General features: G+C 35.3%; 1 protein-coding gene across 2 annotated transcripts in view; it reads left to right on the forward strand.

The window, feature by feature from the left end:
• The window catches only part of LOC140742914 (uncharacterized), a 45168-nt gene extending 26384 nt beyond the window's left edge, over positions 1 to 18784 (forward strand). The window contains exons 1-3 of one of the 2 annotated variants that reach the window (XM_073073987.1): positions 1057 to 1153; positions 12790 to 12959; positions 15894 to 18784. In XM_073073987.1, coding sequence (XP_072930088.1) covers positions 12811 to 12959; positions 15894 to 18642 — 2898 coding nt within the window. In that variant the 5' untranslated portion in view covers positions 1057 to 1153; positions 12790 to 12810 and the 3' untranslated portion in view covers positions 18643 to 18784. Of the gene's footprint in view, positions 1 to 1056; positions 1154 to 12789; positions 12960 to 15893 lie in introns of those variants that run through there. The other variant, XM_073073996.1, reaches the window with a different exon arrangement.
• The last annotated feature ends 6218 nt before the right edge of the window (positions 18785 to 25002 follow it).

The raw sequence follows: 25002 nt of genomic DNA on the forward strand, positions 1-25002 counted from the left end.
TGTACGCAAGCAATTATAAAAGGCTATTCTAAAGTCCACTATGACTGTGCTGTGTCCAGGGGGCTCCATAGGAGAGAACTCCTCAACGGTCAACAACAAAGCAAGAAGCGAGCCAAAATATATTCTTATATATAAAATTCTCCTGTCACAATGTTCGTTACCATACTCCTCCGAAACGGCTTTACCGATTTTCACCAAATTTTATATGCATTCAGTAGGTCTGAGAATCGGCTACTGTCTATTTTTCATACCCCTAAGTGATAAGGGTTGTTCACCCTTAACATTTTTTATTTAAATGGCAACACAACGTTTGCCGGGTCTGCTAGTATTCTTACTCGTATATATTTTTCCTGGCGTATATCGTGAGTACCCGTTACATAGTAAAATGCCTCAATTCCTTGATAATTTTAGTCTAAAGTCATTTATTTCCTGGCGTGGTCTTAATTCCGCTATGACTTGACAGTTGTGCCCAGGGTTGACTTCATACGAAAGATCTCCTCAACGCTCAACAGTACAGACTTGAAATTTTATAGACGTTTTCAATTATGATAGTCCACTCTCAAACTCAAGTGTAGATTTGGTTAAATTTAAAATGGGTTTCGTAATCGTTCGTTTTGTTTTCTCAAAACTCCATTAGATGCACGTGGTTCATTATCTATAGAAAGACACTTATTATTTTAAGTTCCAAAATGTCGAATGACATCAATAAAGTCATTTGTTTTTTGGAAATCGAAGCGCCACTGAAGACCTCGTTAACACAGACAATAACGGTGTCACACACGGAGCAGCTAAATTCATATTTTTCTACACAATATTTTGAAAACCCAGCTCGTGTCTATGTGGCAAATTTTAAATACATCAATATACATCGTTTCTACTGGACAATACTTTTGTCTGCCACGATTCGCACTCACATGCTATATATCTGTTTATCCTAAATCGTCCCCGTTACGTCGCCGTCTTCGTCAATGGGCTACCGACCAATCGTAATCGTCTCGTCCCCGGCTCGGATCATCTAAAGACCAAGAAACTCGTATCGTGACCCCTAAAGGATCTCGCCACTCGGAAGTAGCCCAACATACCGTTGTAGACTGTCAGTTAACTCGTGTCTGTCGTGACGATCGCGCGTGTCGCCCTCTATCGAATTTTAACGGTAAGTAACTGTTACTCGTTTATTTCTTTTTAAACATTTTCATTTAAAAAAACATTTAGTGTTTTATAAATTTGTAATTTTGATTTACGTAAGTTTTTTTTGAGATCCCGGTTTGAAATCCCGTTTCTATGCCAGTTCCTGTTTTTAAATTATGGTGTAAACTCTAAACTGGTTTTGATAAGCCTGGCATGTTGGTAAAACTATTCTGTTTTCAGTTGATCTTGAGGAATTTAGATCTTTGAAGGATATATTTGTGTTGAATTTTTAAAATCATCTAAAAATCGGTCATTTATTTACGTAAACTCATGTAATATTTACGGTTAACTGGTACGTCATTTTAATTTCTCAAAATTCTAAACAATTTCATATTTCTCGTAGTTTATTGTAGTAATGACACCATTGCTTTGTGTATTGAGCTACTTTACAAAATATTTTTTTCGGATGGCCTATGTAAAGGTAGGCTTGTAAACAAGTGGTTTATTAAGTACAGGTTTTAAGGTTTTCTTGGAAAACCTAATTTTTTTTTATCCTTAAATACCCGGCCTCTAAAGTGTCCGATGAATAAGAACAAAAACAAATTTCGTTTATCAAACACATACGAGTAGGATAAAAATTATGTAACGGTACAAAATCATTGCTACGCGAGCCCGACTCACACTTGACCGTATTAAACATATTTATAGATATACAGGTGCCGTCAATATACGAATAGTAAGTGAGCATTCTAGTAGGTACCGTTCACAATGTTTCTTTATATACATTAACTCATTAGCAGTTTTGAAAAAATGTGAGTAGTGATAAGCTTGTCACATGTTATGTCATATGTCACTTGTCACATGGTATCTAGTATTATACTACCCAAAAGTTTATTTATCAATGTTATCGCCATAAGAAAGATTTTTTTATATTTCTCTATTTCGCAACATTGTATAAACTTAACTTTTGTTTAACTTTACTAAAGCTTCTTAGATTTAACCTTTCCATTTTAAATTCTCAATAAATGATTAAAATTTAGAATTCTTACACGGCATCCATCAACTAAAGTCCATCTATAGAGAACTCACAAACAAAATTTCTTGTTTCTAGATCTATGATTTCTTCAACATCTAGAGGTTGTTTGTTTATTAGAACTTTATTAAATTTTGAAAGGTGGTAAAACCAGTAGAGTTCGATCGGGGATCTATCTATACCACCACACACCATTAAACCTATTTCTAACGTAAAATAGATATTGCGTCTCGCTATAAATCTGGGTGTCGGTTGATTTACATATGAGGCGACTATTATAGTCATTAGAACCGTACAGTTTTATAAAAACAGCAATTTCCTCACCAACATGTCCTTTGTGATGTTCTTCAACAATAGTCATGATATCTGAAATCAAATCTTACTTTTTAAGTAGGCACACATCCCATAGTCTTTACTTAATTTATATGTTTCTGTATATTAGCAGATATTAGTTTTATTATAATAACTCCCATACCTGAAAACATCTTTGCTGATACGCACTTAAGTGATCAGCTGCATTGCATTCTCGTTCGATTCTACGATTCCATCTCTTTATCCTTTAGTATCCTCAAGACATTTTGCTTCACCATAAAACACTTAATCTATTTCTAATATGAACAAAGAGCAAAAAATCAGAGACAAAAGTTTTGCAGCGGTAATAGCGGTAAAACCCTACGACTCTTACTTTTTAACTCACACTTATTGCTGTCTAATGACAGTAGTGTTAAGCTCTGCTGTACTACTATAATCCTATTCGATGTTGATTTATAGGCATCACTTGCTGCTTACCATCAAGAGACACAAATCGTTAGCTCCTTCTATAAAATAACAAACAAAACAAACCACAATTCGAAACCTTGAACGATCTGCGAGTCCGATCTGAGAGTAACACTAGGCTATCAAAACGTAATTTAATCCATAACAAGCTTTCAGATCACCTGAACACTTAGCCGTGTACAGCGAAAGTGACCCTAATACGACAAACGGCCGGAGCCGGTGTATGAGCGTAGTAGTGTCGCTTTCACCGGCGCTTTTATTATTGTTTGCTTTGAATCATATTGATATTGTAACTTTAGTGGCGGATGCTGACTATGTGAATGCAACTCGTAAGTTGGACTGTTGCAGTAGTGATAGCCTAGTGGTTAAGAAACTCTACCTCTCGATCGATGGGTCCGAGGTTTGAGTCTCAGACACGCACCTCTGATTTTTCAAAAATTATGAAAACATCGTGAGGAAACCGGCGATATTTATCTCTAGGGTATGTGAAGTCTACCAATGCGCACTTAGCTAGCGCGGTGGGCAATGGCATTATCCATCTCATTCTGAGAGGAGACCCGTTCCCAGCAGTAGGACAGTATTGGGTTGATGATCACGATGATGATGATGATTTAAATTTAAGCCGTGCATAGCAAGATAGCAAGTTCATAAGAAACTTAATAAAATGGATGTTTCATTAATTAGACTAATGGAACGCTATCAATATCTTTCGTATAGGAATGTTAGATGCGTGTGCGCATGAGGAAAACAGAAATACATTTCAGAAAGTAAGGAAAGTTGTTTAACCACATAGTGGGGTTTACTAAATTTTAAATTCAGTTCCATATAACTCAAAAAAACAAACACGAACAACTGTTAGTGAACATGTCAAACAGCAAAAATGAAACAAAAGTGTACAAGCTAGAAATACTTTCTTTCATTGAATATATTTTAAATTATTGATGATATGTAAATTGATTTTGTGGTTTGAACAGAATACGGAATTTGTCCTCATAGGGTCCAGGGTTCAAATCTCCGGCACACATCTCCATTTTTTCATGTTATACGTGAACTGGAAATTAATTCACATACTTTAAAGGTGGTAGAACCCTTTGTGGTTCGACTCCGGCGCACCACTGCCCATGTCTATTTCTACCTAATAACAAGAGTGTTAGGCGTTGCTGTGTTCCGTTTTGAAGGGTGTGGTAAGGGAAACAAACTTTTCCGAGGCGTTCCAGCTTAGTCCTCAGGGGTAGCGCCGCATCTGTGGCCTACCTCAGGTAGGAGTATCTAATCCTATCTGGGGTTGATTACAGATGTCCATGGGCGGCAGTAGCCACTAACCATCAGGTGGACTGCATGCTCGTCTGCTACTCCTATATTATTTAAAAAAAAACTGTTACATGCTTTAGTCATAGAGGAAAACATCATAACGTCTACAATTCTACATATGTACCTAAGAACTATCACAGGTTTGTGAATTATGGGTCTCCTAAACCTCACTCGGGCGTCTTAATAGGCTAACCTAACCAAACCTAAATCCTTCTCATTATGAGAGACGATAATAAAACAATAATGGGTTGATGATGATACCTTTCTACCTCCAGTTATATAGTTATTTACTACTTAGCAATTCAGAAAGAGTCCTTTCATATCGTAACTCGGTTACTGAACAAAACCAATTCGTTTAAGGCGCTGTGTGCCAAATACCAACGAACAACGGGGCTTGATGTGTTGTTGCGTTTGGTTCGATTCTCGACCTTGACATACGGTAATACAGGTCGATGTTATGGTAAGGAAAGCGGGGCTTAATAAACAGCGTCTAAAAATGTTTGTTTTTCCAGTATGTATATTAATTACATTTTGGTAAAACTTAGCCTTGTCGTTGGTCGGTTTCTAAATTAGTAATACGATTTTATAATAGGTTGCGTACGAGTTGATTCATAAAGACGAAAGCGTATATAGGAGTTTAAAAACATTAATTAAACATAAAACTTGTCCGAGAGCATCTGAGCACCTCATCTGACAAATAAAGCTTCTTTTTTTTTCTCTCTTATCACTTATATGTATATTTATTTATTATATTTAAAACATATTTATGTATGTATGTATAAAATATGTATATTATTTATTTATCCTTAATGTATTATATAACACCTGCCGCAAATTCTCTCCAATCACCAAGGGTTGACTGGTAGAGAATGCCATTAGGCATTAAGTCTGCTCTGTTGTAATATAACTTTGTGTTACTTTTACAATAAATATATAAATAAATAAATTAAATAAGAACTAAGAGATATATTGGAGATTTATCACCTTGAGCTATAAAGTACACTACACCACAGTACAAATAGGGATATTTCTACTGTGACTACACTATAGATATTGAGTTATACATTAGTGAGTACATAATTATCAATTTCAATTTTTTTAGTATCTCTAACACAAATAATTGTATTGTTTAGATAGAGACGTTATTTCTAAGGACATCATTAACGTTTACAATTTGCTTTGAAGTTACACGTTTATAATTGTATAAAATACATTTGGTATTTAAATTAAGAATAAAAAAGATGATACCATTTGTTTTTAAGAAAACCAACAAGTGTTTCCAAAAACACTTCTGAGTTAACACTTGTCACTTTCAGCGCTTTGCTCTCATTGTAAATTAACTGTAACACTTATCACCTCGTTCACTTGAGTGAAGTTAGCATACGAGTGTCAAATTTACTATTACTACTTTTGGTTATGCTGGTTTCGTCTCTATCTACTTACGTCCATTATTCATAATCAATCGATCTAATGTTTTGGTAATCAGAGATCGAAATTTGACAATTTCTGGCTCTAAGACCTTATCAAATTTAAATCTACAGTATTCTGAAACTAACAGGCAAATAGCGTACATAGGCACATTTTTTTAATGTGCCCCTTAAGGGACTCAACAGAAATTTCTAACAAAGACCTCAGGGATGCTGCATCTATTGGTATTTCACATAGAATTTCAACCCTATTACAGATGTCTATAGTCCGCAGTTACTGTTTATATGACATAAGATAATTACTTCATTGTCAGATTCTATTGTACACCACCGTATATTTACAACCACCATAAGTCTACACTGGAAGCATTACGCAACAACAAAGAAATGGAAAGCAGATTGTTGATAACACCATAGTATTAGCATCTGTTATTAACGGGGTTGTGCTCTGAAAAACACCATCGTTTGGTGTTACGGAAGAAATGAAGTGGATAGCGTAAAAAATCATATATTTGCAAATGGTGCAATGCTATGGTTGGTTGGTGGTGTGTAAGTGAATTGACAGCTGTGACATGCGGCATTTTTTTTAAAGTAGAACACACATAAACACATGAATATATAGTCAACCCTAAATAGGATTGGTGTATTATATGAGGACCGCCACACTAACGTCGTTACCCACGAGGGTAAATTGGAATGCAACTTATTTATTTATCACTTGTTCTTGTTTCTGTAGTCAACCTTGAGGATGTGGAGAAATAGATTGATTAATGCATCTTATAAGTTTTGAAAAGTTAGTAGAGCCAGTAGTTTTGTACCACCGCCATGCCATTCCTACGAAGTTCTTTGTTTCGGAGGAAGAGTGTAGATGTCGGGCTTAGTTCTGACACAGACGGTCCTTGCCCAAGACCTCTATCTAGTCCTCGCCCTCAGAAATAGCAACGCATTTGTCAGTGGCTTCAGGTAATCTGTTATATAAAAAGTTGGTCACAGGGCGGTAGGAACTTATCATCAGGTGGACTGTACGCTTTTTGTGTGTCTCTCCCTTACCACGCCTTTAAATCATGATATAGCAACATTTAACTGTTGGAGCTGAACCACAAAGGAATCTGACCTTTGAAAGATTGCTAGTTGTGTGGAGAAACCCGTACTCATTAGTGGCATATAAAGAAGGTTAGAGCCAAAGAAAAGACATGACATCTATTTTCTTATGGAGAGAAAACAATGTCCGTACAAGATGGCAGCTGTCATTGTGACTTTGACAAAGTTATGACAGTGACATTCGTTTTTAGGTCAAAATGTGTGCCGCTCGCTGCTTTTATGTTACGTAACAATTATTTTAACGGTTTTTTTAGAACAAAGAACAAATAGATAGAATATCTATTTAACACTAAATACCCGACAATATATCTGTCTCAAAATAGCATTTAAAATATTTTTTAATAAATTTAATCTGGTACTGTTTTGTTATGCATTTGTTAGTAGGTACCCAATTACAACATCCTATTAAGTTGGTTACGCTATAATCTTATGGTTTTAATCCTTGGCCTCTCCGTGCTGGGTCCTAGGTTCGAATATCTAGATGATTTTATAATATTATGTACGTATTAGAAGACCCGGGCCCAGCAGTGGGACGGTACCTAATGACGACGACTCTATCCATCGGCAGCAATGACAACATCAGGTAGACAACATGCTCGTTTAATATTTCACATTCGTTGCGGAAATTACATCAAAATAACACTTTGTTTTATAACAGTGTGATTAATAACCGTAACATTACAATGCAAGTGAACCATAAAGTGACATAAAGTGGAAAGTGTTTCCGTGAACCGGCCATGTCGTGAATTGTACATCCCATAAGTGACAGTTAAGTGTTAGTAACATGTACTTGGGACGTTTTATTGCGTTACGTTGGTTCTATGTGACTGTCATAACTGTAGATATGGGCGTCGAAACTTCGTAGGATGCGGTCTTAGTTCGAAACTTCTGATGAAAATCTTTTCTCTGTGTATGCGAAATCCTTACTTTGGTCCGAAGATTCGGGCGTTTGCTACTATGGACTTGCGGAATGATGTTAGGTATTACATCTTTGGACTTACGGATATCTCTTTCAGACGGGCTCCTGGACAGAAAAATTAAAGGCTACTGAAGGTGTTAGATTCCTTCGTGGTTTAATTCTGGATGCACTATGTTAAAAAATAGGTGTATATTAATTCAACGTCATTAGCAGTAGGTAATATTATTTTTGTATGAAAATCGTCATAATTGTTATCCAATAATTTGGTATTTTGTGAAATTTATTCGAAGGGTTCATTAAATTTGCTTTAATTGTACCTAAACATAATAGTATCGTGACAAAATATGGTGCGTGCTTTGTAGCTTAATCAATGTTATGTACACTTATTATACAGGATATATCCACTTTTTTATTTCTTCAATAACATACACGCTATTGGTTTTCATTGCGTGTTTAACTTATGTATCTTTAAATATTGAATAAATACTTAAGCAAATAATAACATTAAACTTAAGTATCATTTTACACATTATTAAGAATTCTGTGGAATGGAAGTCATCACTAATACTAACTAGTGATCGAAGGTTCAGTATGAAAAAAAATTGATCCTTTAAAGAATCATTCGTTCGCCTGCCCAGTGCCCTTCTGTCTGTCATAACTAATTTTCACCGACCCTACTAGACCAAATGGGTTGAGTGTTGGTACATCATATGCTTTTTCGTGACCCTATCACTTTTTCTATTTACAATTTATCTTATAATACTCGTATATTTTTCTATCAGAGACATACACGCACATCATACAACTACCTTTTATTAACTATTCATATAAAATATCGTTTATAGTATATTAAATTCTATAAGATTCAAATAACTAAAATATTTTTGTATTTATTATCTAGTATACAAGTACTACTTGGCTCTAATAATGTCACATTATTATAGGTGCATACGAGTAATATAATAGGATTATAGGTACATTATCTATACGTTTCCACCCTTAAATTATACGCTACCAACAGTAAAGCATCCCGTGTACTTATTCTCGGAAAGCAGACCAGTGGATGACGACGTAGAAACGAGAACGCATTCCGATACGCGTCCGCGGTATACGATTAACATAATAGTCATGCTCAGCTTGCCCGGGGTTATGTCATAAGCGATAGCGTGTTGAGAAACTGAAGTGTTTATTTTGTCTATTTTTTATCTCTAAAATATAAGCAGTCATAGTGATATGATTTTTGACCTTTCTCGCTGGGGTTTCGGTACTTAAACTGCACCTTTCATATTTCGAAGCTACGTGCTAATTAAATTAAAAAGTAATAATTAATTTACGTAATGGTAGAAAACGAAGAATCCTTCATACCTGGGAATTCTGTTAAAAAGGCTCAATGATGGTCATCTACCAATTTGGGTCAGTGCGGTAAACTGTAGCCTAAATCCTTTTCAATCTGAAAGGTACGTAGTGCCTAGGCACTACGCACTACTAAGGCAGGTTTCGTTATCGCTTCATAATGAGTTCCAAGTAATAAATTCGCCAATGTTTTAAAAAGACTGCCTTTGTTTAAGCCTACATATGTTGTGTTTGTAAAATCGTAGCAACAACATAATTGATCATTGCTTCGACAAATATAAAGTTTATTGATACTCGTAAATAAAAGGAATTTCTTATGACTTGCACCATAAAGTCATTGCACCTTACGTATTGTAATTAAGTAGTTGAATGTTACGGTCAAGTATTTATACAATTAAATTGAATCTAATTGCAGTTTGTCTGTAAATTCAATTAATTACTATTTATAGGCTTTAAATATGACTAAACATGAGAGTAAGATTTAGAAAATAGTTTTTTATCGTATGTTAATACTGTGGGTAATCTTCAGGTGGGTAATATTTTAATTTTCCTACGCAAATATGGGATTTTACTTAAGCCTTTAATCCGGTAGCTATTATTATATACGCTCTGAAGCTTGTCAGGGGTCTTATGGTTCGTTAAAATTAATACGTGTTAGGCACTAACCAATAACTTTGCCATAGCGAAACATATTTCGAAGGGGTAAATAACTTTGAAAGCAATTGGAAGAACTATCTGTGGTTCGGAGGCAGCACAGCCACACTTATTTCTGTCTTATAACAGCAATATTATATGACAGAAATAACAATACGTATACAACATACGTATGAATATAACGTATAAATGAGACATATACTTATTATATGTATAATTTAGTCCTTTGAGGTAAAAATGCATCTGCGGCTAATCTTATATGGAACTGTAATCCTAACTGGGTTTGATCAGATGTCCATGGTTGGCAGTAGTCACTTACGATCTGGCGAGCTGCATGCCCATTTTTTACTTCAAAATAATAAAAAATCTCTTCGAAAAACGATCGGTATAAAGGTCTTACATGCAGAGTTCTAAATTTCATCCCTTCTAAACAGATATTGTCAATTATGAATTCTTTTCTGGGTCTGGGTGTTTGTTACTTGTGTTTGTTTTTATGACCCTCACGACCCAAATAAGATTATTTGGTAAGTAAGTGTGGCTGTATAAATGTAAAAACTAGAAAGTGTTTATTAAATACATTTCCTTAAATCCTTTCATTCTCAGAATCGAATTCATTCATCTTAATTTACCGGAATTGCCAAAAAGTGGTGGCATGTGACCCCATTAAACCGCTTCGTAACGGACGGACCGAATCCAGTTTACTTATAGAGGTCAGTTATGTTGTATATAAATACGGCGGTCGGTCACGGCCGCTCGGCCGTTCACCTCGAGATTTAGAGGTTGCGGGTACGACACGACTAGTCGTAGGGTGCGCAGAAAAAAAACACACGACGACGATTGAGAGGTATACCTGACATTGCGAGACAAAGAATTACTGAAACGTAACATAACGTCAGACGCGGATGAGAATCGGATGGGTGATCGCTAGTGACAATTTATTTCTTGAAGTCGACAAACTCTCGGCTCTGTTGTTCTTATTAGATAGTAGCCCTTAACTCATTATAAATAGGAGCGTTTTGCCAGAGAATAAGGAGAACTAAACTTGTGTCTATTAGTGGGATATATGTAGTAACTAGAGTAGTACTTAACAGGCATTGAAGAGCGATAGTTAGCATTTACTCGTAACATCAAAATTAAATGGACTGCATGCCCGTTTCTGTTTCCATCAGATAACGCTATGACTTTCTATTTACCTTTCCAGTCCTATGGCGCTTATTTCCATAAATATTTTACTGTCTACGTGAGTATGAATATAATTTCAAATAACATGGCCGACGTTACAGAAATTCGTACAAAATAATTCTAAGCTAAAGAAACAATATTTTACGGTTATTGACCAGCCTTTAATCATGTTTTTCAACCAAATGATATTGACGGCATGGCATAGCGGTCGTAATACCGGTCTGGGATCCGGTGTCGATCCCCGGCTATGCTAATCTATATATACAATAGATTGTGTTTAGGGTCTGAGAACTTATGTATTAAGCTTTGTATGTGCGTACAAACCATGATAATTATTATTGTATGTTTAAGTGTGTACAGAATAATTGTCCCATTGCTATGCACGGGTCTTCTCATTATAATGAAGGATTCAGGCCATACTTTACCAATAGGCCATGTGTGGACTGCAGACTTCACACACCTTCGACATATCTTGACATATACTCGTAGTTTACTCAAGAAGTTTTTCTCTGTTAAAATCAGTGTAAATATCTAATACGCAATTAATTTCGAAAAATCAAGGATGCTTGGATTCAATCCCCAGTCTCTCAGGGTAAGAGGCCAAATTTCAAACCATTAAGCTATCAATTTTTAAATTTATATGAAGAAAGTCTTAAATACAGACATAAACACATAAATATGGGAAAACCCAAAAATTAAATACACGGGGAAATTTAAATATTCTGCCTCAATAACAAAGACAGATGATTCATAAGTGAAGGGATCTTGTGGTGGAGAATTATATGTAAATATGTAATATCATTATGGCTTATTTGACCACTACGCGTGACAGCGAATTTCATTTTCAAATGGTATTTTTATGAGTCACGTGCTTTTTATTTTAGAGATTGAAAGTTTTGTATCAAAATGTTTACTAAGTAAATAATTATTGTTGTTACTACACTTAGACTATAATATACGTATTATGTAGGCGAAATTTTCTGGTCTAACAAGATTGCAGTCCACAATGGTAAGTGGTCATTGCATATCTCTAATTAATTTCATATACATCCCGTATCTAATTATAAATTAAAGTGTAAACCGGAATTAATATTTATTGTTGCCGTGATTTTTGATAAATGAGTCCAACAATACTAACGACAATACAATTTTACCACGACAACCACGACCTCTACAACGACAATACCACGGGTCATAAATCTGCGTATTAGGGACATAATTAAACAATATTAAGCGAACAGCAAACCCATTAGCCTATTCTTGAAAAAATATAGGAAGTATTTTCCTTAACATAAATCTATTATAATTATGGCTCAGGTTACATCTGGCTGAACACCTAACGGTTATTCGCCTCACATCTTAAGTTAACGATGGGTTAACGGATCACTTTTTCATTTTATCCAATGTTTACCGGTCCGCGACTTGATTTTTGTTTATGTTTTTATTTGGCTCTCAAGAGCAATAATCGTTAGGTCTAAATGTCGTTGGGTTAATTTTTCGGTTGTGTGATGTATTTGTAAATAAGGATTTTTATTACCTAATTTTTGCGTATTGTTTAGTTAGATGTTCAATAGAAAGCATTCGGTTAATTCTTATAATTCGATTAATATAAAATCAACCATATCATCATGTTTTTTTTGTCTGGTTGTTGGTTTTAAAAGTCTACTTTCGTAGTTTCTAGGAAAGTTTGGGGCGTTATCTAATTCAGATAACTTGGGGATGATCATTTCGTATAGTTATGTCTAATTTATTCGGACGAATTCAAAACGTTGTTAACAGATGTACCTACAATCCTACATGTATCTTCTCATAATGCAGCAAATGTTCTTGCCCTTATTAAAGTTGTCTTATTTCTTTTGCTTTGTAATTTGACAAAAACTAATGTAAAATTTCTTTTGTTTCAGGTAGCGATCGATTCGTCAACCATGACGAGGCGGAAAAGTGCGTGTTTGAAGTGGACTTTAATTTTAGTATTAGTTATATTTTGTCCGTACGTTTGTTCGCGGCCGCAAGAGCAAACGGTAGTGTCATCAAGTAGTTTGGAAATTGACAAACCAACAGAAAACCCTATAAGGTATAGATATAGGCATTATAATGTAAGCTCTTACACCCACAGGTCACCCGTAGATGTAAATATTGTACATAAACCTGAAATTAGTAGTAAGAATCTTACCAACAGTATTATTGTAGAGAAAATTGCGAATGTAAGTGATTTAGTTTTAAAAAAGCATAATAATATTGAAACCAATAAATCTAATCTGATAACACATAGGTTAAGTCGTGTGATAAGACATAGGTTTAAAAATAGGGACCAAAATGATTCAAAGCGTAAAAACAATAATCGTAATAAAAATTCTACAGCTAGGCCTCTCAAAAACACAAAAGATACGCTAAATACAGCTACCAACAAACCCAGTAATGTTTTAAGTCATAAAGATACGGTTCCAATAACGAGAGAAAAAAATAAACCAGTTATCAAAAAAGTTGTGACCAAATGGACAGATAATGCAAAATATGAAGATTTAGATTTTACATATGATACAGCAACGTCAGAAGAAAATGACGCGGGTATAGTAAAATTTTCTGATTCTTTTACTCCAAGTCAATATAGCACGGAAAATAATGCTGCCGAAACAGATGATATAAGTGACAAAAGAATCCCTGACAAACGTTATAGACCGAGACCTCAATATTCAGAAGAAACTCAGGTTTATACAAATAACGTTCAAATTGTAGATTACCCCTATTCTTCTACTAGACCTCCATATGTATTTAATACTCCAACTCCAACACCCATCATTACAAATGTAGGGTATCCCCAACCGTGGCCACAGTACCAGGAACAACCGGTATATCAAACGGTACAACATAGACCACCAATTCAAAAACCTATTAAAGTCGCTATACCTGTCAAAGGTCCTTATGATTATCACAATACGTTTCAAAACAATTATCCACAATACCCTAACTTCGAAGTTACTACTTTCCAACCAACAACGGCATATACAGACAGGATAGTAATAAGACCAGAAGAATATAGCGCGTCACCTGACGACTGTCCTACAATATTTCTTACATTAAATAATACATTCCAAGGGCAAGGTAAAGAAGTCTGTCCAGATCTAAACATTGCTGTGAATACTAACGTTATAAATAAAAACGTTGTTATTGAATCAGAGGAAGAAAATGACGGAACTCTTACTGAAGTATTTGGAATCCCATTAGCTGATGATTCTGAAAGCGAGGAAAGTCCTCAAGATTACTTCGCAGATTCAGCAGAAAATCAAGAGGAGGAGGAAAGCGCTTCAGTTGAAGCTACTGGTTTGACAAATTACAATGCTGCTAATGTAGCTGAGTCGTCCGAACCCGTAGCCTTTGGACCTCCCAGTGCAGCTATTAGTAGACCTGGTAGACCAAATGACAATGACGACGATTCTTTTGGCTTGTCATCCATATTATCGTTCTTTAAGCCGGCTTTAAGTGCTTTTGCGTGGTTGGCAACCATCAATCCTCTTAGTTTCGGTTTACTCTCCTTACTTCTAGCTCCAATTGTTCTTTTAGTTGCTGGTACATCAGGGGTAGCTGCATTGTTTGCTCCATGGGCATTTTCTTACGGACGAGAAGCACCAAAGATAGTTCATATTTACAGACCTCAGTGGCAATGGGATGATGAATATCAAGCTTGGCAATTAAACTCGTTTCCTGATAGACAATGGCGACCGTCATCACCGAGGAGTAACGGAAATTATACCAATATTATGAGAAGTTCTGTAAGAACAACATGGTTCTACAAATTGAAAAAGTTAATGAAAGCTGCTACTGATGTATTAAATGCCGCACAAAATAATGTTTCTGTGGAACACAATCGTAAAAACAAGCGTAAAAAAAGAGAAACGTGGACAATTCGAGTTAAATAGTGAGAGTAAGGTAATAATATTAAACATGATACCTGATCGGTCGCAAAAAATACTGTCTCTTTACATTTAAAAAGCGTGATAAAAATACACTCCTTATTAGTAATATGCACATTAATTAGAATTTAGGAGTCTTTTTTCTTTTAACCGACTTCTTTTATCTTTGTTTAAAATTTTAATTATACGTATCGTAAATTTTATCAAGAAGTGCAAGCTTCATCCTCAATTATAGTTTTTTAATGGAATCTCAAACTAAAAGTATGAAAATATAAATAACAGCGATGTCCAAACCAAAGAATCGAAGTTTATGTGTCTGTGTGCATCTATGGAAATAAATTTTGGTTTACACAAAAAAAAAACGCATACATATATTGCGGAAATAAATATAGATTAAATAGTATGTGATTGAATTGGTGATATTAATGGTTTCGATGGTAATTATATCATCCTTTTACGACATTCAGAGCTAAGAGAAGATAGATGATTTTCTATCTTATGGTACTAATATTTTAATAAACTAATATTTATTTTGAATATTTTATAATTTCAGCGTTTTTCCTATAAAATTAGACATATTTTTTATATTGAAATAAACATCTTATTGACTTTATCAAAGTAGATCCGATCTCATAGTAGAATAAAAGGGTCTTGTACATTATATTTTAAGGACATTTTTACTGTTATTAATCTCATTTTTATTTAAGTAATATTAAATTATTCTAGATTAAATATTTAAATCAATTTATCTTATCTATTTATATAAACTAAGTTAAATAACATCATGTTGTTTTATTTCCAATATCCTTTTTAATGTGACTATACAGAATAGAACTTTAAAAAAAACAATTATATCATTCATGCATTTAGATATATATTTACAATAAATAATTTACATAAGCATTGATTATGCAGCCCTAAAATGCAACCGTACTCTGACATCAGTAAAGTTTTAAAGACGGAATTCGGTGCTAACATTAACTGAAAACCTACCTGTTAATATGCAGTTGAGCATTTTAATGATTATAGATTTATTATATTTCCTAAAAGAAACCCAAACAGCCATATAAGTAAATTGTTAATTTTCTAAATTCCAGAGATGCCAGTACGAAGATTGTAGAAGAACCGAAAAAGACAGACATCCCATCGAATCCTACCGCTACAGTATCCCCAAACACTGCACGAGATGTCAAGAACAAAGCACCCGTTATTGGTGAATCAATCAAAATGGTCGCGAGTCAGTTACTTGAAAAGCCTTCGAATAGGTCAGATACAGCGGTAGTTATTGACACCAGAATACCGCCAAAACTGAAGACACAACTTGCTCACAAGCATAAAATAAAGACAAGGAATGAAGACGGAGATGAACCAATCGAGAACTCTCATGCTGGTGTTGCAGTTCCAGTTACAATGGAAGAGTTAGAAACAGAGAACAAACTGAGTAATGTACCGAATGAATCCTCCACATCAAACGAAGGTATTTCAACTTGGATATTGTTAAGCAATCCTGCAAGCAAAGATAACTCAACAGCATCCACTGAGCCAACGAAAGTAGAGGAACCGCAAAAGAAACAAAAGCCAACTACATCTAAAAACAAAACAAAAAGGCCACAAACTAATAAAACCGCAGGTAAACGTCCTATAATCGGAAGCACTAATAAATCTGATTTAGTCGCTGGTGGTTCTGCAATAAATGAAAATGTTTACAACAAAATAAAGGATACTGTTTTGTCAAACGTACAAAAAAACAAAAATATTCCTCAGCGCACAACAACAACCACTACTACCACTGTTCTTACTACCGAAGCTGCAACTACTCGGAGAGAAGTAACTAAGGCTCCAACCTCAGTTTCTGTTGTTAAAGGAACATCAAAACCAAAAAAGAATAAGAATAAGCAGAAAACTACTACAACTGAAGCACCAATGCAGAGTGACTCAGCAATGCTACCCATGGAACCGAAAGAACAAGAAATTGAGCTAGAAGTAAGCACGCCAGCTACTACAACTAAAAAACCTAAACGTTCATCAACCAGAAAGAAGACTAAGACAAAGAAACGTAAAACTTCTAAGCCCAAACCAGAAGCAGAGACTGCTGTAGTGGCAGGAGTTAAAGCGGCAAATAAAACAAAGTCAACTAAGGTTTCCAAAAAGCCTGTCACGACTCCTTCAGGACCAATCACAACTCAAATTTATAATTACTTATCCAGGGAAGTGATGCCATCTGTAGGAGTTGGAGTGCTAGGTCTCGCGAGTTTAGTTGGTATTGCTAGCTATTTCTTGTATCCTTTCACAACACCTGTTAGGCGAACATTCGAAGTGGACAAGAAAGACGATATTTACAGGAACAATGCTGAAGAGTACGCGAGTGAAGGTAACGGGCAAGCTGAGGAAGAAATGCTGGGAACTGTACTCGCAGGAATGCCGGCGCACTCAAAACAAAAACTTAACCCGTACGCAGCACAAACTCCCCACGTAAACAGATACCAAGTGAAAAAGGACCAAGATATAAGATACCGTCAGGTCGCGACGAAGTATGAACCGAACTATAACGTTCGTTATCCTCAACAGAAAACAGGCATAGCTCATGCTGCCGTTTACGCAGAACCTGTTAATTATCACCAGCACCCACACCAACACCATCAGTACGAGACGAGGCACGCATACACAACCGAGGTTAAATATGACAAAGGACCTAGTTCGTATGCACCTTATCCTGCAGTAGAGCCTATTTACGCGGCGCCACAAACTGGTCCTTCAGGACTATCAGCATACGGTAGTGATTCTAATTCTGTTGTATATGGGGTTAAGCCTTCGTCTGACTCAGATTTCAAGCCGGTGTACCCTTATGAAGCACAGTTCTACAGTGAAACAACAAGTAGTCCAGTGACATATTCACCAACTTCGATGTATTTAGGATCAAATAATGAAGAAGAAGAAGATGAATCTGATAAGTATACCGATGACTCCAGCGCAAATACAAGTAGTGTCGATAATAAGTTTGTTGTAGGAAATGTTCCTAAGGAATTAACAGATTCTGTCACGCCTGCAGTCGTTCCAGAACATGGGCCAAGAAATCTTCAACGGAGAAGGAGAAATCTATTCCGCAGTAAAAGAAGCATTACTGGATCTATTGAGGAATTATTAAAAGCTGCAAAGGAGAATAAGGATGTTTTTCTTAGTAACGAAATCGATGAAGCGCTCGGTTTGCCAACACAGGCTCCCTCGTCGATGATGATTGAATCAATGGCTATGAAGAACATGGAAATGGAAATGAATAACGTAATTCCCGTGTATGCAGTTTCTATGAATCCACCAAAAGAAATGTCTACCGATATCCTCAGTACGATCAAAACTGAAGTTATCGAAAGTGTGTCCACGGTACCTTTCGACAAGCAGGAAAAGACAACCGAAACTGAGATGTCAAACGATTTAGATGTTACTACGAAAGCATTTAGAGTTTACGAAGTATTTTCTTCCAGCCCAGATGTTACAGAAAAAAGTAGTTCTTTGAACAACGAACCTAATGCCGAATCAACGACGCAATCGAAGAGCATGAACACTGAAACGACAACTGAATTCAAATCAGAGACCACATCCACGATGCCCCCTTCACCTTCCACTGTATCTGAATTTACGACCACTGTACGACCAACACCGACTTATCCAGATGTTATAACATACCCTCCATTGAACCAAGAAGGAGGATTCTTCTCGTTCTTGAAACGACTCGTAGAGTTCAAATATAGACTTGGTTTAAGCATTCTACAATCAACTTCAGAGTCGCTAAACAGATACTTACGTAGTATGGAGGATACGGTACAGAAAGTTGCGAAAGCATCACATTAGTTTAAGATTTCGATACTCATTGGTAGAATCTGTATTATTTATTATAATCTTGAAAACATTTATGTTAAAGTATTTAAATGACCAAGCCCCATACATATCATTAAATACAATTTATGTAAGAAGGTAAAATACCTTCGTAATAAAATAAATATATTTTGTAGTTAAAGACAACCTGTATCAACGATTAAATATTGTCTTGCATAGGATTGACAAATACTATTTACGAATATTTTCGAATATTTTTTATTAATTGAAATGATTCTACGTAATCAACTTTATATTAATAAGTATAACGTCTTATTTAGACACTTCTTCATAAAGTTAAAACAAAATCACTGAGTGATTAATTTCGAGTAAAACCACGCCATGAACAAAAACCGTTACTTTTACTGTAATACATTATTTTAATACTTATACTTTTAATATATAGTACTTAAGAAATTAGATATGTCTGTCGCGTCTTCAGACAATAATTTTATTATACTTTTTCAAAATAATTATCTATGAACACTTTGTAGTGTACCCTTAGTACGAGTTTTTTACGTTTGTTCGTAAACGTTCAACGTTTACGAATTCGCTCCTACATCGCTCCCATGGACCGTATCGGAATTAAAATAAAAAAAAATACTCTATCAAAATTTAACTAAAAATGTTAAAGTAAATGAATTATATTAATAGTCAATTAATTACTAGACGACCCGCGTGGCGGAGCGGTCACCATTTCGGTCTGACGCGCAGAGGGTCCCGGGTTGGATCCCCGGCCAGACAGAAATCTGAATGATGAATTTAGATTTCTGTTTCTGGGTCTAGGTGTTTGTGTATTTGTCTCTGTGTGTGTCCATGGCACCCACGACACAGGGAATCCTGGTGTGGGGCTGTGAGTGTAGAAAGCGTTAAAGCATTTATATTTGTAAAATTAAATGCCGTTACAATTAACTATTCAGTTTTTAAAACTCTTAATGGGAAATTTTAGTTCGGATAAGGTCCACGGGAGCGCTGTGTGAGCGAATTCGTAAACGTTGAACGTTTTCGAGCAAACGTAAAAACTCGTACTAAGGGTACTTATTTATCGGCATGATCTGAAAATTTTCCGTCTATTTTTCGTTTTATAATAATATATGTTGGTATATTTTCAGAATGTATTCCTCGATTTTTATGGCTTAGCGAATAATTGAGGGAAACCTACTGAACTTATATTGTGATAGATTTTACGATAAGAGAAGAGAAAATATTTAGCAATTTTTTATATTATGATCTTTTCTTATTAGAATATTTGGTTACATAGAGGTAACTGATAGTGTAACTATTTTATGAACAATGTAAATACTCTTCATAATAAAGTACTTATTTTACTATACGCTGTTTTTTTATTATACCTATTTATGTATAACGTATAAATAATTGTATTATATCTTACAATTATCATTGTTAATTTATTGCCCCTAATGTCTACATTATTTTACTTTCAGGACGTTTTAATGAGATGTCATTCATTATTAACTTTTGCCATACTGTTCCATTGTGATTTATTTATACAAATGAATCACAGTGCCACCTATTGTTAGCTTTGAGCACTTAAACGTAATCTAGCTTAATTGTAAAGCAGATAATGTTGGTACTCCGCAATAGATGGCATTGCTGTGTCCTCTATCCTAAATATTAATAGCGCGTGGTGGTAAACTCCGTATTACTAAGAAACAACTAAACGTGAGTAAAATATATTGTGTGTATAGTTTTCCTACAATTCAAGGTTTTTATTATGAATGCAACATGTATGATAAATATATCGCCATCTATTGTCACATTGAATAACCAATGTTTGTATCAATAATGTCCATTGCTCACATGGTTTCTACTTATATCAAGAGATGGCGCTGTTTACACAAATGGTATTGAAACGTGTTCTACCCCAAAGAAATACTCAAACGTAAAGTTAAAAGATTTTTTAACAACAAAAATATTGTCAGTGTCAATTGATTTGAAAGTATTAATTATTGAAAATAATACTTTTTTGATAATGAGTAAGTACGTTATCAACCCCAAAATTAATCTATGCTCAGAATAGACTTGTTACAAAATCCACTCTTAAAATAATACACGAAAACCGATCAGTTAATACTAATCAGATTAGTGATGTCAACCTGCTTATAGACATTACATAAATTACCTTCGATAAGCCTAACCCAACATTCCGGCGATAACGGTATGATGTGACCTAGATATAATCTTGATCTTAACATTATTGTCACAGTGATACCTATTATAATATTATAGCTCGGCGAATATCAGATTATTGTCATTTGATGTACCTGTAGTAAGCCAGTGCTTAGCTCTAAGTGCATAGTAGGTCATTTAATATTTGATAGGTACGTACCATAAAGGGTTTAGTACATAGAGTGATAAGTAATACAGACATAGATTAGTAAAGATTACTCGCTCCTAAAAAGAAGATGTAAACTTTTGACAATTTTCACTGTCTATCTATTTCCGTCTTGAAAAATATTAAAAAAAATATAGTTTTTAGATCATTTACGAATGAAACGATATTTCTTCGCACTTTTTCTTTGATTTCGTGTCTTAACTGACGGACACTAATTACACCATGACGGCCATTAAACGGCTGACAGAATTGTCAGCCGTTTAACGTCAAATTGGAGCCGTTTAAGTCATTTGGTGGCTTCCTTCAATTACAAGGCGGTGAAATATCTATACTTATAATATGCCTACAGACATACACCCACGTGGCGGAACGGTCAGCCGGTCTGACGCACTAAAGGTTCCGGGTTCGATTCCGGCCAGAGATATATGAATGATGAATTGTATATGAATAATTATTGAATGATATCTGTTCTGGGTCTGGGTATTTGTGTGTGTCCATGGCCACCACGATACAGGAAATCGTAGAGTGGGGTTGCGAGTGTAGAGAGCGTTGATTAAACGTTTATCTATAACTAGCTGACCCGGCAAACGTTGTGTTGTCTTATTATTAAAAAATTAAGGGTGACCAACCCTTATCACTTAGGGGTATGAAAATAGATAGTAGACGATTCTCAGACCTACTGAATATGCATATAAAATTTGGTGAAAATCGGTAAAGCCGTTTCGAAAGAGTAAAATAACAGAAAGGGTAACATACATTGTGACTCGGGAATTTTATATCTTATATATACGAGAATTTTATATCCTATATACGACTACGTATCAATAAGTCTTTACTTATATTTTATGGTATTCTCAACAGTTTTTTAGCTCTTTGCTTGTTTTCTTTATAGATCGTCAAAATACGGTGAAAGTCATGATTCAGCGGCGGTGGCACGAAACAAATCTATTTTTGTTTGAAGGATGTGGTGAGGTTTACAATAACACTAAGTTTCCTATCTTAGGCTTCCGATAGCATCCATTGCCGATCCCCGGAAGCATTGGAATGCTGTAGCACATGCCTGTAGATGGCGTTCGCCTCGTTGGCTTCTTATTCCTTATGAAACTGATTATGAATCTGTGGGTACATTCTGTTATCAACTAAGTATTATTGGGGTCCATCACTTGTGACGAGGGTAATCCGGTGCAGAGGGAACATGACGGGGATATGTGGGATTTTTACCCCCGAAAGTGACCGTCCCCAGCGCTATATGGAGGACTCTGGGATCAAAGGAACGCGACTAGAGTCTCCTTAACGCGGTGCCTCAATCAGGTTCCGCTCTGAGAAACATTTACGTTCACCACACCTTCGGATGTTTACGACGATAATACATGCCCTCTTCCATGCCGGGATCGCTCGCTGGGCGGTTGGAACTCCCACTCCTTCTGTCCCGGAATCCCCGTTTTAGTCGTCTCTCACGACAGTCACCGTACCGATGTATAAAGTAGCTCCATTCTTGTCCCGACATATATAACTTTTTATCAAACTGTTGCAAAATTTCCTGTAATTACCGTACATGCCGTCCACACCACTATAGTAGATACCTAAATAAGTTTTTCACCAAAATGTATTTCATTTCGAAAACACATTTTAAGCACCTTACACATTATGCACAATTAAAACCCGTAATGTGTAAAACACTTCAATATAATGTTCGCGCCGACCGCTCGCTTCGCAGGACAGTTTTCCATAACAGATTAAATTACGGTTAAAATAAATTTACATTCGTGTTAGTACTTCACCACTATTATTTAGAGTACCACCGCCAGCAAACAAGAGCGCTCGACGAAATTAAATTAATGTTAATAATGTTAATGGCAAGGATGCAACTTGAATGATTTTAGCGAGATAAAATGAACCTTTTTGTGCTTGCAAAGGATGTTTTGCGAACTAATTTAATTATACGGAAACGTAATAAATTCTTACGGTCTTATTCATAAAAAGTTATAGCACACTTATAACGTCGCTATAGTACGATTGTCAAAAAGTGTTATTCATAAACGCATTTTAGGCACTAAACCGTTCTATAAGCCTTCTATAACTTATAGAGCCCAGAACCCTACTATAACAGTGCTATAAGGCAAAGATGGCCGACTCTCAACAGCTGATTCGTGATTACTAACCTAATTTGACAATACGTTTTTAATAAATTACTAGATGACCCGGTGAACTTCGTACCACCTAATTATGAGTGACTATCTGTACCTCGTGGTTTCACTCGTGTAATTTATGTATTATGTCCATAAACTACTGGTAAATATTAGGAAATGGCCACAGGAGAACAGGAAAATAAAAAATACAATTAAATAAAATTCACTCTACCTCTCTGCACTCTGTTATTTTTTTACCGACTTCAAAAAGGAGGTGGTTATCAATTCGGCCGGTATCTTTTTTTTATGTATGTACACGAATTACTCCGCCGTTAGTGAACCGATTTTAATAATTATTTTTTTATTGTGTTATTTTTATTGTAGGTTCTAATGAAATTACAAAGTCAGTTCATCATTGACTATTTAAGGGTCTGATAATGTGGCTCGGAGACAAAATATGTAACTCCTCAACCGATGAGGATATTTGAGTTGTGTTTGAAGATATTTGGTGTAAGTTCTAACGAAATTGCAAAGTCAGTTCATCATTGACTATTTAAGGGTCTGATAATGTGGCTCGGAGACAAAATATGTAACTCCTCAACCGATGGGAATAATTGAGTCGTGTTTGAAGATATTTGGTGTAGGAGGTTCTAATGAAATTGCAAATCATTGACTATTTAGTTAGGTTAGGTTGGAACACATAAGACAATATAAAACTAAGCGGGCAGGGCGCGGCAGCGCCCTGCGAGCGGGCGGTTCCAATCAATGTAAATTCAGACCGTACCTTAATTCATGATCACGTTTATACAATTTTAATATTGTATTAATATAAATGTTATTATGTCATCACTAAAAAGGGTAAAAAAATTTTTAACAAAAAATACAACCGACTTCTATGTCACTACATAGTAAAAAATAATTCAAATAAATGTTGGTTTAGTACATATTTCTGAAGTCGGCGCTCAATATATTTCGTTCGAATTATTTTTTACTTTGTAGTGACATAGAAGTCGGTTGTATTTTTTGTTATTTTTTTTACAAACACGCGAAAAGAAGTACCTATAACTTCAATAACGGTTTTTTTAAAGAAAGTTTATTTACTTATAGTACTCTAATCGGGTTGTTGAATAGCTAAAAATGCTGAAACAGGTGTGTAAATAGAAAGGCGATTTATAACAGTCTTAAGGGTTGATCTAAAAAAACAAACAGTGACTCAGATGCTTCATTATGTCTTATGATAATTTTCTTAGTGCTCCAAATTAACGGATATTAAATTAAAGTTCCATACCCGATTAAACGACCCTAAAGGTTGATTTTCCAAAAACGGTGAAAAATGTGTTCTATTATTTTGAATCAAAAAGCTAAATTCCAATTTTCATAGACTTTGCTTCAAAAGCTGCCGATTTCTAAACGAAGTGTCTTCTAAAGCCAAATGCAAATTTTTACAGTTTTTGCTTCCAAATTAACGGATTTTAATATAAAATTCCAACCCCTACTCAACCAACTTAAGGGTTGATTTTGCAAATATCGTAAAATAGATATTTAATTACTTTCTATCGAAATCCTATCAAATACCAATTTTCATATAGATTTGCATCAAAACTGGGGGACTTTAATACAAACTTTCAACTCTTATTTATTCACGGAAACGCGGTCGAACAGGATAAAAAGTATCCTATGTCCGTCTCCTGGTTCTAAGCTACCTCTCCACCGATTTTCAGTCAAATTGGTTCAGCCGTTGTTGAGTTATAAAATGCTTCACGAAAACGCGGTCGAACGGGATAAAAAGTATCCTATGTCCGTTTCCTGGTTCTAATCTACCTCTTTACCAATTTTCAGCTAAATCGGTTC

The sequence above is a fragment of the Epargyreus clarus genome, unplaced genomic scaffold (genome assembly GCF_041222505.1).
Source record: "Epargyreus clarus isolate Ecla_fem2 unplaced genomic scaffold, WU_Ecla_fem_2.2 ptg000001l, whole genome shotgun sequence".
In the NCBI taxonomy this organism is placed as follows: Eukaryota; Metazoa; Arthropoda; class Insecta; order Lepidoptera; family Hesperiidae; genus Epargyreus; species Epargyreus clarus.